This window comes from Ascaphus truei, chromosome 1, assembly GCF_040206685.1.
Source record: "Ascaphus truei isolate aAscTru1 chromosome 1, aAscTru1.hap1, whole genome shotgun sequence".
Lineage (NCBI taxonomy): Eukaryota > Metazoa > Chordata > Amphibia > Anura > Ascaphidae > Ascaphus > Ascaphus truei.
This window is the reverse complement of record NC_134483.1, coordinates 455,139,255-455,157,820: the sequence shown is the minus strand read 5'-3', so window position 1 is coordinate 455,157,820 and position 18,566 is coordinate 455,139,255. Positions and strand designations below refer to the sequence as shown.

Sequence of the window (18,566 nt, the reverse complement as noted above, 5' to 3'; positions counted from 1 at the left end):
GACAAAGTTGCATCAGATGCACTAGAAAGCACTTTACTCTTTTACCTTCAAAATCCTGCCAATCTGATCAGTGATGAACACATCACATTTTTGAATATTTTCAATTTACAGAAAATTGCCATAAATGCCTTTGGGCCATGATCACATTTTAATAAACGCTGTGTAATGTTAGGCAAAACGTCATTTTTTTTTTAAATTATGCTCTTCATCATGCGACAAAAACTTGTTTGAAAATAGGCTTTAATTATTCATTTATCAATGGAAAATTGTTACTAGACAGTAGATGGATTAACATGAATAATTTCTCATTTACAATATTGCTTGTGCCATATTTAAAACAAATGTAATATTTAAGAACTCTTTTAAATACAATAAATTCACATAAAAGTTCACAATTGGCCTAAAATGCTCAGTGTCATGTTTTGTTACTGTATATGAAGAATTACAAGGCAGAGTATAGACACCAGTCCTAGAGCCTGCAGGCCAAGGAACCAAAGCAGGACTCCAAAAAATAGCAAAAGCACAGGCTCCACAGTCCTTTCACCAAAATACATCCTGGAGAAACCGGCTCCAATCAGAATTTTATTGATTTCACCAAAGAGCGTCCCCATTTTTTTATAGTCATCCTTGATCACTGTTGAAGGGTTATTCTGTGCTGTTGAGACCTGCAGGACGAAAGAGGTAAAAATAAATAGATGGGCTGTTATTTCATTCTGCTTAAGGGGAGTGTATTGTGTATATAATATAGAATCACAGTGAAATAATCAACTATTTTTTAGCGATGACTGAACCAGCAGGGTTATTCAATTAAAGGCATATTGATCACCATGGCACAATAAATTATTTTGTGATTGCAGAAGGCCGTTGTGTACTTTTGTTTCCCCTTTCTTATATTAATATTATTTTTGGACCACATCAGGGGGTTTCCCCAAGATGATCGCACCAGCCAGATAAGTGTACCTGTTTCATTTTTGTTTTTGGACTGCTCAAGCTTTTCTATTTCCATACCAAAATATTAATGCAGCAGAAAACAAACAAAAAAGAGCCATGTATTATGCAGTCCTTGAGCTCTCAAAATCCATGCACATTACTTCTAGTTTTGTAACCATCACATTAGCAAAGGTGAAATTAAGCTCACTATAGCAAAGCATTTTGCTTGCGTAGCAATCTCTTATTCCTGGATGATCCGCTGACCGAAGAGAACGTGCATCTCCCCCTTATTAGGTTGGTCCATTTGCAGTGGATAGTTCTAGATAATACCTCAATAGCAAAGTAAAATAATAAGACAAAATGTGTTTGTGAAGCTGTAGAAACATTAGTACGTTTTAACATGACTGTGTTCTGCGCTGTTGCAGGAGAAGCAAAGCGTTCTGTTACGTGATGCCTCTAGAACGGGACAACATTCTTCCCCGATAAGCAGACTAACCAAAGCCCATTATCAGTGCTCCAAAGAAGCCCATTGAAGGCCTTGTGAATATTTAATGGAGTCAATGGTTTTAAAAAGAAAATTAAATAAACCACAAATCAATACCCTTACTGTAACTTCATAATCAATCAGGCTTTCTGGGCTGGTAATTCAGACTTGGTGGGTTTATTATTATATCTACTGAATTATTTCTGTTTTCAACCCTGAACGAACGGTTATGATGTATTTATTGTGTTAAACATTGGTTGGTTGGGCGTGGGCATATAAAGTCAGGATGAGAGATATTGCAGTTTTATTTCTGTTTTGTCTCTATTACTGCTGTTTAAATAAAAACGACACCCTTTTTAGAAAAGGTATCCTCAAAGCATTCGAAAATGCATACATGTACTCCGCAGGGTTTAATGATAACATGAGAAGTTATTCCAGTTTCTCAGAAATTAGGAGGCAGCTAACTGATGTAATGGATGATGCAGCACGGCTAAGTGAATTTACAGTCATTACCAGTGCATGTGGGCTCCTGCTTATTCTAGAACAGCAGTTGTTTTATATAGCCGTCATCTTAATCATCAGGTGAAGAATAAGGTGGAGAATTGGGAATGAAAAGAACAGGTTTATTTTGCTCCTCAATAAGCAGAGACCAAAGGAATGAGTGACAAATCACACTTCTACCTTCCTGTGTCCTCATTGAGGCACCGATCAAAAGCATGTGCATCCTTAAACATGAAAATACAAATATTTATTTTTTAAGCTGTAGTCGGCCTAGTAAAGTTAGAAAGTAGACATACATTTGATTACTTTATCATTTGCTAACCAACCCCCTTCCAAGAGTCCCAGCTACAGATGAATACTATAAAAAGCTTTACAAATTATATAAAATGTGTCAAACACACAAACAAAAACCTAAAAATCAATAAAGTAACAAAGGCTTCCACTTTCCTTTGAGACAGGAACCCGAGACACGAGGATCTACTCATTGTTTTTTGTCGATAGATAGACATATATATATATATATATATATATATTTTTGTTTAGGATTGCTCATTAATTTGTAAGACTTTATCATTTACAAAGATGGATATGGGCATTTTGTTTATTTACATTGACTTATGTTGCCAAGTGTCTATCTAACATAATACGAGTCACGAGATGGTACATAGAAATGGATCAACGCTGCTTTTAAAGAGGCAATCGAACCAGTTTTTTTCTCCTGCATTTTTTTTTTTTTTTAAATACATGATTGAATCAGGTCTTCGGAACAGAATCCCGTTAATTTAAGCTCCGGAGGACCCCTGCTTCTGGAGGTACTTACAGCCATAGTGGGTGCCGGTAGCCACTCCAGGGTTCATTTGGCTTCTTTTCAAAGCTCTGCGGGCCAATAAGAAGCCGTGACATCATCTCGTGTGGATTCCTATAGACCCATGTGACCGGGGGCTTTAAACTGCAGAAAACAGCAGGAGATACCGGAACCCCTTTCGGAGGTACGTCTCTCTGGAAGCAGCGGGTCCCCAGAGCTGAAATTAATGGGGTTCAGCTCTAAAGACCCCCTGCTTCAAATCTATATTTAAAAATAAATAAAACCGGCTTGGAATACACTTTTAAAACTAGCAGCTTATTTTCCCTAATGCGTGTTTATATTACATGACAAACCCCCACATAGATCATTTTACCTAAAGAGTATAATGTATGTATTGTAGAGCTGTTTTTTTCCATTTATTCAGAGCAGAAACAGGTTGTCAACAGGTTATATTTCTACTGTACACTGCAATAACCCCCCCAAAGCACACCTTCGTCTCAAGAGTTCAGCACCGCTGCTAAACAAACCATACACATTGTATATGAAGCCACAGCTTCCTGAGGACAAAAATATAACGCATAGCAGACAACACCCATCACTAAATACATGGCAATTCATCATAAGAGCGATTCTTAAAATTTCCCTTAAACCTCAAAGGAAAGTGAGTAATAATTTCACATGTATAAGGAAACCAGTTACAAAATGCACGAAACCAATGTGTGCTGTGACGGCACAGAATGCTAGTCTTCCAATTGAAGTTCAGCCTACACATTTTAAAAGAACTTGGGCCCAGATTTACTAAATGGTGAGATAACCATAACAATTATGGCTTAGCAGTGGAATAAATCTGGACCCAGGTCCTTTAATTTTGTGTGTATCTGTATCAATCTGGGATGCACGTCAACAGGAGAAAAGCAACAGAATGATTATTGTAAAGACAATAAACATGATATGGACGGTCAAAATCCAGCGTGTAAACACTGATCAGCCAAGAACTGTACATTATGTATTCGGACTTCACCGTGATTCATCATAGAACAAAACGTGTTTAACTGAAACATTGCTTATGGAGACGCGTACAATGTTTTTCCATCTGTAAAGATCCTGGCAAACTGAGTATTACTATATTTACACCGACCGGGGTGGCAGACTCCAGTCCTCAAGGGTTATCAACTGGTCAAGTATTAAGGATATCCCTCCTTCAGCATAGGTGGCTCAATCAGTGGCTGTCGACTGAGCCACCTGTGCTGAAACCATGATATCCTTAAAAGACGACCTGTTGGTGGCCCCTGAGGACTGGAGTTGGCCACTCCTGATTTAGACTGCAAGAGCGGACAATTATTTTACATAATTGTTTTAACAGTTATGTTTATAAAAAAAAAAAAGAAAAAAGGCCTTCTTTTGCATACAACGTGTAAGAATTTAAAACAACAAGGCTGCTGTGTTAAATGCCTCTTGTGTAATTGGTGTTCAGACTAATGCTGCACGATTTCCTGAGCTATACACGAGCACCAAGCAAGCACAATGGGGGTAATTCATTCATCTGCAATTAGGCGAAACTCACTGACTTGCATGGGAGTTTTCATGGCATAGTGCCCGATGGTCACTGTCAAAGTTGAATTTATAAATAACCTCTTATCTGCTTTATATTCTGTCGTTATATTCTTATCATGGTACGGTTTTCAGACTTCAATTTACAAAACAAAGTGGTATATTTGAAATGGTAAACAACCAAATAAAACAGGATAGAAAAGGGTTACAATGACTTCATGTTTGATATCATTTCAAATTCAACACCTGTTGCAAACTGTCAATACCCTTCATTTAACGGAAACTGTGGCCACAGTAAGGCAGAGGCTAAAGTAGTCGTGCGCGCCTGCCAGAGGCGATTTGTAGCCAAGGGGGAGACGTGACACGGAGTCGTGGCGTCACAGAGCTGGTTTTCCCTCATTGGCTGAACCGCTCACGTGACCCGGCCGTTGCTCTGGCGCACGTGTGCTCTATAGCTGTCCTTATTGGAGGTACGGACCACTGACCATGGCCGCGGCCAACGATGGCGTTATGAATGCTTAAGCTTCCACGTGAATGGATATTATTGCATTTATTTATTTATAAAATATTTTACCAGGAAGTAATACATACCTCTCGTTTTCAAGTATGTCCTGGTAAGTATGTCAAGTATTACTTCACGACTCACCATAATTGAATAGGGGTCCAAGATGTTACTTATTACTGAGCCCCCATATCATTAGAGGTGGCAGGCAGCTTGTTACAACAAACTATAAAATAGTATTCCACAGAGGAAATCATTTCAATCTCAAAATGCGCTCTGCTTGTGTGTGAAAGCCACACTTCTTTCTTTGCATTTTCAAAACTAATGAAGGAAACGTTCAATCTATGTGTGGTGCATAAAGTTGGACAAGGTTTTTGGGCGGAGAGGACGTCTGCTGGTTGATCTGGTGGGTAAGAGAATCATCACATTAGTGCATTATGCTGTTTATCGTGTTCACAAAATGGTCATAAGCGGTTTGTGTTTCCTATTCATGCGCACAGTCAACTTAACCGACACGCACACCTACATATACACACCAAGTCACGGAAAACAAAAAAAACAAAACAAAAAAAACAATTACATATATACATACATTATTCTTTCGCAATCAGCAGAGCTCTCAAATATGGAGGGTGGCTGACTGACAGGCTGCTACATCTGGTGAGTATTGCTTTTCAGCTCTCCCTTATCTGTCACTTCCAGGAGAGAGGAGGGGACGTAGAACAGAAATAATTTTTTCTTAAATTCAACATTACCAGCAAGAAGCAGTGAGCTCCTCTTGGTGTCCGCATCTTGCTGCCGCCCCCGAGACAGCCTACCCCTGCTTTTGGGTGCCTTATCCAGTGTCTGGCCTCAGGGCCGCTGACAGGGGGGAGTGCCGGGACAGATGTCGGGGGCCCGGGGCTACAGGGGGCCCGGCCGCCGGTCCTCTAGTTGCCCCCAGGTCCGGCTCTCCCACGCTGAGCTTCTGATGCTGGCCCTCGCTGGGCCTCTCCGACGTCGGCGCATGCCGGAAGCAAGCTGGACTCAGCTTCCGGCGTGCACCGGCATGAGGGACCTGGCATCAAGCTCAGCATGGCACAATCAGTGAGGGAGGCCTTTAGCTGGGGGAGAGCCGGCCCGGCAGCAACTAGAGGACCGACAGCTGGGCCCCCCTGCAGCCACCGGCCCCAGCTAGAAGCTCGAGACCATCCCCAATATATATATTTTTTAATGTACTGGGGGGGGGGGGGGAGGGGGTATGTATGTATGTATGTATATATATATATAGTTGGGGTGGGTTTTTGTTTTATATATGTATTTATTTATTTTTTGACATGTATGTATATTTGGGGGGTGGGAATTTTGTTTAAGTATTTTTTTTACATGTATGGGGGGGGGGGGGCGGGGAGGAGGGAGGGGAAGAGGGGAGAGAGGAGGCCCGATCATAACTAGTCCTGGGCACTGGGAAATATCTCTGCGGCCCTGTCTGGCCTAATACATTTTAGTCCGATTCACAATATTTAAACCCCAGGGAGTAAATCCTTTGGTTGTCAGATTTACTTCTAAACAGCAAAACAAGGGTTTTGCAACACAGATCCTTTAAATAAGAATAAGACATTGTTCACTGCTGGACAGAAATATTTGCCAGGGTTCTATACCACATTGGATAAACATTACCCGCTTGCACCAACATTATTTCACACCTATGGGTTTCAATAAAAAATAGTGTTCCTTCGATACTGTTTTTTTTTTTTGCCATTTCATACTGTCATGAATAGATTAATTCAGTCAAGCCACTATTTGTAATGATTTGGCTTCACAAATGGTTATCTCCAGCTTATTAAGTGTCGGAAGTTGAAACAACATTCTACAAAAACAGTGAGTCAGCTAAGCACACGAGTGGTTTCAAACAATTACTGTATAACTACAGCATGAGCCTTTTATGATGACACTGAGCGGGACGATTTGCGAAAGCCTAAAAGTATATTGATTTGTATATTTTGAACAATGTAAAGGATTCTTCAGAGTAAATGTATAGTGCTTGCCTATGGACGGAATATTCACTTATTTATAAGTTCTAGCCATGTTGAATTTCCCTTGATTGAAAAATGTATCAGTACAAGTGGAGAGAATAACTCTTGTGTAGGATGGCCAGCAGGACACCTCCAGTGATGTGAGCAGAAGTGGAGAAAGCTCCAGTCCTATTCAGAATGGCTTCACTGATCTCCCCCTACTACCCTACATAAGTAAAAGCAGGGTATGATGTAAGGGCAACCTAAAGCGTAACTACTACCATATATCACATGAACTGCAAGACTGGAAGTGCTGGCTGGTTATACAAAAGAGAAACCACTTCAAGTATCATGCAACTTTTTAATGTTATTTTTTTAAACGCACTATATTTTTGTACTGAAAACTAAGAAATCTAGCTCAGTTCATATGCCAATCATATTGTAAATGATTCTGGAGCATCTCTGGAAAAGGAGCCAGTCTCCTCCTCTGTAACAAAGACCCACTTAATGGGCAGCCCTGTGTTGCAAGATATAATAAAACTGAAACAGTACTCTGCAATAACATCACTGGTTTTTAAAAATGTTTTAATCTAAAAATGATTTATGAAATCTGAATTCGTTTGAAAATGTAGGCCTCGAAATCGAACTGAAAAACGTAATGTCATATCACAAAATATACAATGTACGCTCTAGTTATGATATCTTACACAACTGAGGAAAAAAAACACAGCAGAAGTATCCAACTTGCAGTGCTCCGGACGGACATATTAAGCAAGTCACAATGGCTGTCTTTAATTAGGGTTGTCAGGCGGCTTGTCCAAAAATACTGTACTCAATGGTAAAAGATGTAACTCCCACACCTCCGAATGCATATATAAATATACCCCCACGCCCCCGAATACATATAACAAATACCCAGAGACTATCGGTGTTTGGAAGACATCCTGGGTAAGCTAACGGAAATGGCACCCAGCAAATAGCGAGCTAGGATACCTCTCTCCTTTAACCCCTGTTTTGGCAAGTGTAAACCTGAAGCTATCATGTGGCTCCCCCCGAAATAAGCCTGCTTTAACTCCTTGGTGCATGCGATCCAGTGTAAATTGTCCTCGTCTACGTGACATTATAGAGACATGTTGGATACTACTAATGCAATGACAAAGGTGTCATGAGTATCAGTGGACTACTATGAGAAAGAAGCATGGTTGCAGGTAAGCCATATTTGGGCTAGAGGGGCAACTGAGAATGGATTAAATGGATCGTGGTCATATTAATCTGTTTGTTAGAAAAATCTGTTTCCATAGCTTCAGAACTTAAGTCTAGTGTTATAAATAACTTCACTGTAAATAAAAAGAACTTCAATCTTACATTTAGTTCCAAAAGATCTGAACAAGCTTAAAAAAAAAAATCATGCTGCCTTGTCTCACAGCAACGAGAACAAAAAATGCTAGCAAACCTGTTAAGTGATGTCCAGGCCTCTGTTTTGGTAAATGAAAGTACACAGATCTCTACAATACCAGGCAAAGCAAGCCTTTTTATTATGTTTTAAAATGTTCTTTCCCCGTGAGAGACAGACAGACGTGCACTTTTGGTAAAACATTGCCACTTCTAGACAATCAGCATGGGTTAAAGTGGATTTACCAGTCTCCAAAAGAAGAAACCTCGTGTTTTTTTTTCTTTTACTTCCCCAGAACCAGGAACTGAACACGTTTTAGAGTTCCAGGAACCTTAATAAAAATTAACATTTTTATGTTTACTGTATGTTAAAAAAAGGAGGCAATTATATGGTCCCATAAATTGGTGGCTTCCTATTGTACCTGTGAAGTAAAGCGGACTTGGGGGGGCCATACAGATTTCCCAAAATGGAAAGAGAGACAAAAATATTAGCATCTCCAATTCTTGTAGCTAAAAAGATCTTGTTTGGCTCTGGACAATATGAATGTTCTCGCTTTTAATTTATTGGAATTGCTGAAATATTCCTTACACCTATGGAATAGAACGTATAATGTGCCTGTTTGGAGACAGACTTTCTGGTGTAAATTTAAAAAAAAAAAAAAAAAGGGGGTCAAGAAGAATTCAAATACAAAAAGATAAAACATTGTGCGAGTAAGACAAGAGTTGGAGTTGAAAGCAACAACAAAGGATTCCAGCTGGGCCCAGACCTCACCTACACTTTCACCAGTCCGCAAACTTTCCAAAACTCGGCATGAATGTGTCAGAACGTGGACATCTTATTATCCTCCACAACAGATCTACAACACATCTTGTAATTGTTTTCTAGCACAAGGTAAATGACAAACTCCAGGTAAAAAGTTGTAAGATTTGTAAACGTTCAGTGTCCGTCTGAAGGAGCAGCACTGCTGTGTTGGGATCATTAACCTCCACTACATTCACACCCCCACCGCCCACCTTTTAATTTTTTTTTTAAATTAAAGAAGCATTTCCTCCCCCCCACCCTGATACCTTTCCCCCTCTCTCTCTCTGCTACCATCTCTTATCTCTGTCCTTTTTAAATCTATTGGTTCGGAGATACGGTTGTTACTCATGCGATACCAATAGACGCGCAGGATATTCACTATTTTGTTAGATGATAGAAACGTAATTTGTCACATGACTTGCTTAGTATAATCTTGTTTAGCATAAATGTACAAAATACCCTGCTGTAATTATGATGACCAATGTTACATGGAAAGAAAAAAAAAAAAAAAAAAAAAGGAAAAAAAAAAAAAAGTCAAACCCTGCAAAAACCAATAAGACAAATAAAGTTACAAAAAATCCTATGAGGTTTTTTTCCAATAACTCAGTTGTGTAGTATTCGATACTCAACTTTTTTTTAAATGTATTGGATTGCTATAGCAACTGTTTAGGAAGCTACACCACCACTTCTTGAAACCGGCAGCCATATTGTTGGCCCTGTGAAACAGGCTCTTGCTGATCGATCAAGGGAGAACTGATCGATCGTTAGCTTGGATAATTGCATTGCTGCCTTTATTAAAAAAACAGGATTACTACTTTTGAGCACATTCCCATGTCTCAGACAGTTCCGTAACCCTGCTTTTTACCATTGTCTTAACATAGTGCTTCCACTGCCAGGGAATCTGGGAAATGACATGCACATAAAATGTTTGCCCTACATTATCTGTTTCTACATTTTATTGTGCTTTTACATTTGCTTATGTTGTTCCCTGAAATAGTCCTGTACAAAGTCCTACAAACGAGATTGCACGGACAAGGACATATGGTTATTTCTTTTGTTTGCTTGCCAGCCAGAATTAATGACATAACTTTACCATCTGTTTAGCAATTCTGGAGCATATAAGACAGTAAGTAGCCTGTTTGTGCAACGGTGTTTTTGTGCTCCATGTTTCTATTTTTATTCTTCCAGAACGCTTGAAGCATACAAAGAATATGAAATATAAATCTTCAGTGATTATAGGGTTCAAAAGCCGGTAAAAGCAAAAGAGCTTACGTATAATAAACAAACAGCATGAGATAGATATCCTTGCCTCAGACAACGTATAATTTGGACTGGGCAGTGTGTAGCAGAAATGAGAACATTTAACATAACATTTGATATAAATTATACTGCGAGTAGGGGGGGGGGGGGGAGAAAAAAAATGTACAGAAGAAAAGGAGACGAGATCATGCAAGACAACAGATTTGAATGCATGTAAACTGCTTGAAATAAAGGTAATTTAGCTTGATTGAAGGCTTTATGTAGCAAGAAATATTGACTTATTTTTACCAACATAAGGACAGCACAAGGAATCTACATCTAAACCTTCAGCAGACAGAGCAGCGATACTCAAGCGGGGTTCCACGGAGTCCCTCCCCCCCATAGCCCACTCACAGTCACGCTCTAGAAGTGCGGCACTTCGCCCGCCGGATGTATGGGGGGGGGGGGGAAGAGGGAGATGCAGGGGCTGGAGAGATACAGTGGGGGGAGAGGGACGGGAGTGAGGGAACATAGGGGACGGGCAAATATGAGGGAGATGCCAGGGGTGGGGTGATATATGGGAGATGCAGGGGGGTGGGTATTTGAGGGTGATGATGGGTGCTGGGGGAGATATGATTTTTACCCGTATGGCCTGATTTAAAAAAAAAATATGTATTGGGGGAGGGGTGGGGGTCTTTTAAAAATGTATTGGGGTGGCGGGGTCATTTTTAACATGTATTGATGTGGGGTGGGTATTAATATGTATTGTGGGGTTACATGTATTTAGGGAGGTCGTTTTTTTTGTATGTATTTTGTGGGGGGGATTGAGAGAGTGGGGTAATTGACGGAAGGTAGGGGCGAGTGAGAGGAGAGGGGGGAGTGAGTGAAGAAAAGGAGGGAGTAAGAGTGAGACGTAGGGGAGATAAATAAATGCGAGGTGGGAGGGGGGCGGGGGAGAGTGAGTGAGATGGAGGGGAGAAATACATGGGTACAGGGTGGGAAATAGAGGTGGCTCGTGAGGTGTGAAATTAACCTAAGGCCGCGCTTATAGTGCAGGCGACACTGACGTCATGCTGCGGTTTCTGGAAAAATCAAATTGAAGTGACTTCCAGCGATCGCGACGAAGCCATCGCGCCGTCCTGTTGCTCCTACTGCAAGCGCACGTGACGGCGTCAATACATTTGTTGACGCGACATCACTAAGCGCGGCCTGATGTGTCAGCCAGATAGGGGTTCCCCGAGATTTTTCTAAATACTTTAAGGGTTCCTCCAAACAAAAATGTTTGGGAATCACTGGGGCAGAGCATACAATGTATTGCAGCCCTCACGGATAGCTGAAGAGTTAAGATATAGAATTACGATGGCAGTCTTTCTTTAAAAGGCTATACCTGTGTGATTATCCACAGGCTGTTGTGACATTAGACTTTTGTAGCCTTTAATCATTTGCAGCTAAGGAGTTAATTCAACGTTCTTGATAAATTTAGCATCTCATTTAATACTGTGAATAATGCAAAGTAATTTATCATGTTGCTCTTACTCTCCTTTTTTCCCCAGCAGTGATCGCATACTTCCATTGTGACCCAAAGGCTGACTTTGCAAATTTTCTAAAATGTACTGATAGTAAAATATGATCAACATAATGGAGTTAAAGGAAGCTGCAGTTATATCAGATAGGAACGAGTGCCTAAGGCCTCGGGCATGGTCAGCGCCCCATAGCCCCTGCAGCCGCAATGAGAGCGCAAGTCTTGGCAAAATTTTAAATTCAAGCGCTCAAGGGAGCGCAGGGCCGGTCATGTGAGCGGTTCTAGCGAACCAGCTCCGTGACGTCACAGCCCCCCCCCTCCCGACACGCCCCCGGACCAAGACCAGGGAAAGCACCCGCGCGCCTCAGCACGGCTGCAGTCCTATGGCCGCAGCCCAACAGCGAATCTTATTTTACTGTTAAACTTTGTGCCTATGCTTACTCAAACAGCAATAAAAACAGACTGAGGTACACAAACAGGAAAGAATGTAGTTACATGGCCAGGTGCCTCCGCTATCCTGATTAAACTGCATCTTCTGATCAAGTGCCCAGAAATTCAGTGACACCACCCTTCCTCTTAGTGTAAAGCAGTTAGCACGGTGTGAGCTCCCTGGCACTGTAGCCAGCTTCAGGCCACTGCGTTTACGTTCTCGTTGACATAGCCTTCCATGTTTTCATGTATTTTCCTACAGTTAAAAATTATTTCCAAGACATTTTCCTATGAGATAGATATAAAAAACATCTGACACTGCCATAGCGAGGTGAAGTTTTTGTTCTACAGTATTCATTCTACTGTATAATGCAAGGCATTGGGGGACACGACTTTGGGAACCAAGCTGGTGATTGACAGCTGTGCTTTGCAAGAGGTTGTTCAGCAGCTGTGGTCTTTCCTGCGCCACCCCCAGCAAGGGTTCGGTGCAAGCAAGTTCCATTTTTATTTTTTAGTCTTGCTTATGGGCTCACTATCAGGTCAGCTTGGCTCTGTACAATGCATCTGATCTCAGATGCGTTATTAGAGAGAGTTGGTGTTCCTCAGAATGTCACAATAGAATGATGGGGTTCCATAAAAAAAAAAAAAAAGGCAGCTTATAAAAAAAAAATTAAAAACTGCTTCAGTGTTAAAGCTGCAGTTCAAGCAGTCGTTTAAAAAAAAAGTTTTAAGTGACATTTCTTTAGTGGCATCTACAGAATCGATGGGTAAAAAAAAACTCTCCTGCATGGGGAATTAGATTGTAAGCTCCTCGGAGCAGGGACTCCTTCCTTAATGTTACTTTTACAGTATGTCTGAAGCACTTATTCCCATGATCTGTTATTTATATTTGTTATTTATATGACATGTATTACTACTGTGAAGCGCTATGTACATTTTATGGCGCTATACAAATAAAGACATACATACATACATACATACATACATACATACATACATACATACATACATACATACATGGGGACAAAAGTCCATCATGGAAGTGACATAATGGGCTGCTGTTGGTTGCGCATGCGCAGACGCGGCCTTTACATGCGTTGAAACGGGAATAAAAAGCAGTGACAATGCAGTTAAGTACGGCTCGTCTGCAGACGCGGTAGTTGGCAGCAGTCGCCTCCAGCACCACATGCGCATAAGCGGCGAGAGACAGAGACACGGACATATCTATAGTAAATACATCAGTACTCAGGAGTTACATTGGCCACGCTCAGTAGCACTTAGATATAGTGGTGGGTGTTGGAGTTAGAGCGTGCTGGGAATGTGTGCGTTAATTTAGTTCCTGACTGGCAACAGTTGTTTGGAGGTAGGTGGCCCCTCCTCCCAGAGCTCACCCCTCCCCACCTTTTTAACTTGGGAGGGTCTAGCATTTTGCTGAATGGACAGGACTCACTGTGGTTGCAGAGGTAAAAGGAAGGATAGCAGTTTAGTGGTAGGACCTGCACATTTGGTTATACCTTGACGTGGTATACGGGCTTATGACGCTTTGGCCAAAGGGTTTAACTAAATAACCAAGTAATTATTATTATTGAAGTATTTAAACTTTATACTTATTACGTTTTGTCAATTGGATATAACATTGGGTTCCCCTGTCTTCTGTTGTATGCATTGGCCACGCTCAGTAGCACTCTTTTTGACAGACAGGACAGACAGGACAGACAAGACAGGACAGACAGGACAGACAGGACAGAGACAGGACAGACAAGACAGGACAGAGACAGGACAGAGACAGGACAGAGACAGGACAGAGACAGGACAGAGACAGGACAGAGACAGGACAGAGACAGGACAGACGGGTGTTGGAGTTAGAGCGTGCTGGTAATGTATGTGTTAATTTACTCCGGAATTACACAGATTCAAAAATCTAATTACTTTGTAATGCATAAGGCTTACGTGCGAAATATTCATAACTAATCATGTTTTAAAACATTTAAATGCATTAAACGGCCAAGCACGCACGTTCCACGTGAAACCTTTGTGTTTTGTCACTGACAATTTTAATTATACTCTCAAAAGTCTTTCAAACAAAAACACCAAAATAGCATTTCACTGTCTTTTGTCAAAGAAGTTTCACTTAAAATGCGTGTGCTCGGCACACACTCTTTCCCCCCCCCCCATTCAATATGTGCATCAATACAATCTACACACTGACAAATGATTAGCCAAGTTGCTGATCGATCCGTTCTCCTGTAAATCGATCGCTGAAGATTTGGCTTGGGGTTCACTAAATGCATCCAGGGTAATCTTCTGCTGCACTGACAGCCAAAGTTCTGTGAGGAAGATCATGTGACTAGGCAGGCACTAGATTCAATTGGTTCATTGCTAGAGGGGGCAGGTCTCAAACAGGTGATGCTGTTTCAGAAGGGGATGTGACTTTGTAAATGGTTGCTATAGGAACAAAAATGCATGTTACATTAGAACAGGTGTGACGATGGAGGGGATTTGGCCCGGGATTAAAGGTGTTACACCCCATTTGGCCACCCCTGACCGCACCGGGAGACAAGGGGTTAACTGGGGTGATGTCCAGAAATGTGATGTAACCCTTGTTATGACAGGTAAATGCATGTTCCCCTGTTCCATTGTAATGTCTGGTTACTCAGTGTTTGCATCACACACACACACTAGAATCCATCCGGGAGCACAAGGGTTAATAGTTCTTTAATGATTATAGCTCTTTGTGTAATTTTCCCGCCTTTTCAGGCACCATTTTGCAGGTCCCCATTGGCCGCCATTAGGGCTCAATGCATTTCAATAGGAATTTGTGCTGTTTTCGTCCTGTTTCCTGTAGTGACCAGCAGGTGGCGTCCGAGAGGGAGAGCGGCGGTTTCCCATTGAAAGTCAATGGGCTCATTGACTTCAATGGAGATGCCTCGAGGTAACCTAGTTGGCTGCCGTCCAGACCGCAAACCGCAAAGCGGATACAATGTCCTTCAAAAGAGCTAAAATCACTGGGTCAAGTTCAACGTCAATTAGCGGGGGAATAAACAGTTCTAGGGCACCTAGGGATAAAATTCTTTTTGCCCCTAGTTCCTAGGCGTCCCCCCACTCGACCACCAACGGGTCCCCGAATCCTGGACCCCCGATAAGGGTCGAACCAGATAGAGCGGGTCGCGCCATAGGCTTTGCCGGCGGCGGCAGAAACGGCTCAGAAAAATGACTAAGTGAGAAATGCTGAATTTTAGGAATCCATATCTCCGGTTCCGGAGGGTTCAGCGGATCAGGGTTTGGGGTATCTGTAGCCACTGCTCCGGCATCGCTGCAGAACCATCCTTGACCCGCGTGGACCAACCCGACGGAGTATGGACCCCCTTGAAGTTCGGGACTTTTCCCATAGACTTCAATGGCAGAAAACCCCCATTGACTTCAATGGCGGCGATTTACCATTGAAAGTCTATGGCGGAGCTGCCCGTTGTTTTCAATGGGGATTTAGTGAAAAGCTGAGATTTCTTTTTCAATGGAGATTTTTGTATTAAAATGATTTAATGTGCATTGGTGTAACTCCGGTTTCTTAGGTCGTAGCCAGTCGCTTTTTGGACCATATGGTGTCCCAGTTCTGGCAATGCGAACTGGGAAGTTTGGACCTGCTAAACCTAACGGAACCGGATATTTTAATACGTTTATGTTTTATGCTTAATAGTGTATCCTAAGGTATGGATAAGTTCAAAAGGAAATTCTTTTGGGCCATAAGGTAGCAGATGGCCCTGGAGACCCCGCTATGTCTAGGATTTAAGTGCTGTTCAAAGAGTTTTATCACCCTCACTGTTTATCCGAAGCCCAAACCAGGGCAGGTCTTAAGTGTTCCAGTTAACACCTTTCAACAAAGGTTTTCCTGCCAGAACTCCAAATGGTAGACTTTCTGGCATTCCTGACGTAAATGTGGGGCTTCAGAAATGAGACCCCCAGAGTTCTACTGCGCATGTGCCAACTAGCAGGGGGGCATGGGTCAGAATGCTTTCCCACGTTAGTGAGTGGCTGGAGGTAATTGTAAACCAATCCCCTGTGCTTAAGGTTAAGAATAGAAGGAGAATGGTTTATAAACTGCTGTCCACCCATATATCTTTTGTCTTCATTTTTGGTCGCCATGCAATGTCTTGGGCTGATTGCTGGATGAAACTGCCAGTTCAGATGGGACTGTTTTCATTATTTTCATCTTTTACGTAAGTGTCTATATTTTGCCTGTTATTGTATAATCTGTTGTGTTCACCTTTATCAAGGAATAAATTCTATTTATCATATCTAAGTCTCGTCCCAGTTCAAACCCAGGTATATATATATATTTATATATATAGTTTTTGGTGTACAATTACAGCCTGTCGCAAGCTCTCGTGACAACAGGGGAGCGCAATTTTTTTCCCCTGCACCCCCCTGCCCCCTCTCCTCGCGCCCCCTGCTTACCTTGCTTCAGACGTCCTGGCGTCATGACGTCACACAACCCAGCGGAGTCATTTGACGCCACCTTGCCATGGCGATGCGTGACCAGGAGCGTCCGAAACAAGGTAAGTACAAGTTTAGAGGTCCTGCAGCTCCTCCGGCATTAATTTAAATGTATTTGGGAAGTGTGCGGGGGCCTCTGTAAACCCCACGCCCCCCACTTTGCACACCGCTGCATTAGAATACATTTTTTAAAAAAGTCTTTAAAATATATATTTTTTAAATGCTACAAGTATTTTCTAATAGTACAAAACTGATATATATATTTTTAATAAAACACATGTAGAATATTGCTTGAACTGCAGCTTTAAAGGATTACAGCAAATAAGCCACATCACTACACCAAATATTATGTATACAACCAACACTGGAGCCAAACAAAGCAGCTAAAAATAACATGGCAGAAGAAAGAATTAGCTCAAGTGGGGAAAAAAATTGCATGGCACTATAGCAACAAGTAATACACACTAAAATCCTGGGGAGAGAAATTAAAGGCAAAAGATTGCCATGCCAACAAACGTAATACTAGTACAGTACAAATATAAGAGTTTGACGGCCACCAGGCTGTGTACAAAGACTGTGCTGCGTGTCAACTGAATGTTACCGTGCACTGCTTCCAGCAGATCCAAATTAAGTTATTTTAGGTCATACTATGTGCAGAAATAAAAACAGTCATGTCTCTTTATAGCAAATGAGGGGTAGAAATATGTGACTTCATTTAATCCCTTTCTCGGAGGAACTAGTGATGCATTGCTGATCCCACTGACAGGGAAGGTGTGAACCTCAAAAATCCACTCGCCTCTTTTGCAAAATGCAACACAAATACAGAAAATGGTGCCCATCTGGTCAGACCATTTTTCCTATGGCTACAAAATCAGATTCTTAACAGCATGAATGCCCTTTCCCTGAAACATGCCACCACTGCAGGGTTGCGCTGTCTGTGCCAAGTAGGTTTTTAATTCTGACTGGATTTGCCTCTAACCCGTCCCTCTAGTAAATGCTTGGAGCAACCTTCCAATCTGGCAATAAGAATAAAGTCCCCAGGCTACAGTACTTGAATGATTTAACTTTATACACAACAGCACTTTCATACCATCACAACAATAAAGTTTAGTCTAGGTCTCTAGGACATTACCAGTAGCTCTCGGGAGTCAACATTTCACTGCACATAGACATGGAAAACAATTTATTAACCCCCCTCCCGTCCCTTGTTATCCTTCTGCTCCGGCTGGCGATACACCCCGTTTTGTCAATGCAGAGTACACCAGGGCAGTCATTCCTAACCGGGCAGCACCAGGAGACTTGAAGCAGCAATGCCCTCCACTTAGCCCAATTTATAGTTTTGTGATGTCAAGGGGCACCAAAAAAGGCTTTAAAAAAAATGGCTCAAATTAATAGGAAGGACAAGAGTGACAGAGTAGCAACGACTGGCAGATACAAATAAAAAAAAAAAGGCAGTTGGTCAATGTTATAATATTCCACTATGTAGACTTTTAAATATGATTTTATTTTTGGGTCCAACCCACAAACCTGGGTCATCTATCCCAACATCAACATTTTTGCACAATACAAGATATGTCATGTGCCACAAAATATCCGTGTCACATACAGCACACTGTGTATGAGACAAGGGTTAATACATCCAGCTGATTCACTCATATCCAAACACGGTGCCAAAAATTAGCTATACCTCCCCTCAACCTGTCACACACGGCCACCACCAAGGATAATGTGTGAAGGTCTCGACTCTAGGGGTCCTTGGTCTCCTGTTTGCTAGAAGAAAAAAAAAAAAGTTGAACGATTTTCGCAAAATGTGTCCTAAAATTCGTTTAATTTACAAAAATGTGCTAGATTCATTTATAGCTTAGAGACAGTACTTATTCAAATCTAAAATGTAATATACAAAAATATTACAGGTGCTTAGTTA

General features: G+C 41.6%; 1 protein-coding gene across 2 annotated transcripts in view; it reads right to left on the bottom strand.

Moving 5' to 3' along the window:
- Positions 1-223: 223 nt before the first annotated feature.
- The window catches only part of FAM241A (family with sequence similarity 241 member A), a 41,652-nt gene continuing 23,309 nt past the window's right edge, over positions 224-18,566 (bottom strand). The window contains exons 3-4 of one of the 2 annotated variants that reach the window (XM_075565107.1): positions 18,330-18,412; positions 528-665 (exon numbers count right to left, since the gene is read on the bottom strand). In XM_075565107.1, coding sequence (XP_075421222.1) covers positions 18,344-18,412 — 69 coding nt within the window. In that variant the 3' untranslated portion in view covers positions 528-665; positions 18,330-18,343. Of the gene's footprint in view, positions 666-18,329; positions 18,413-18,566 lie in introns of both variants that reach the window. The other variant, XM_075565100.1, reaches the window with a different exon arrangement.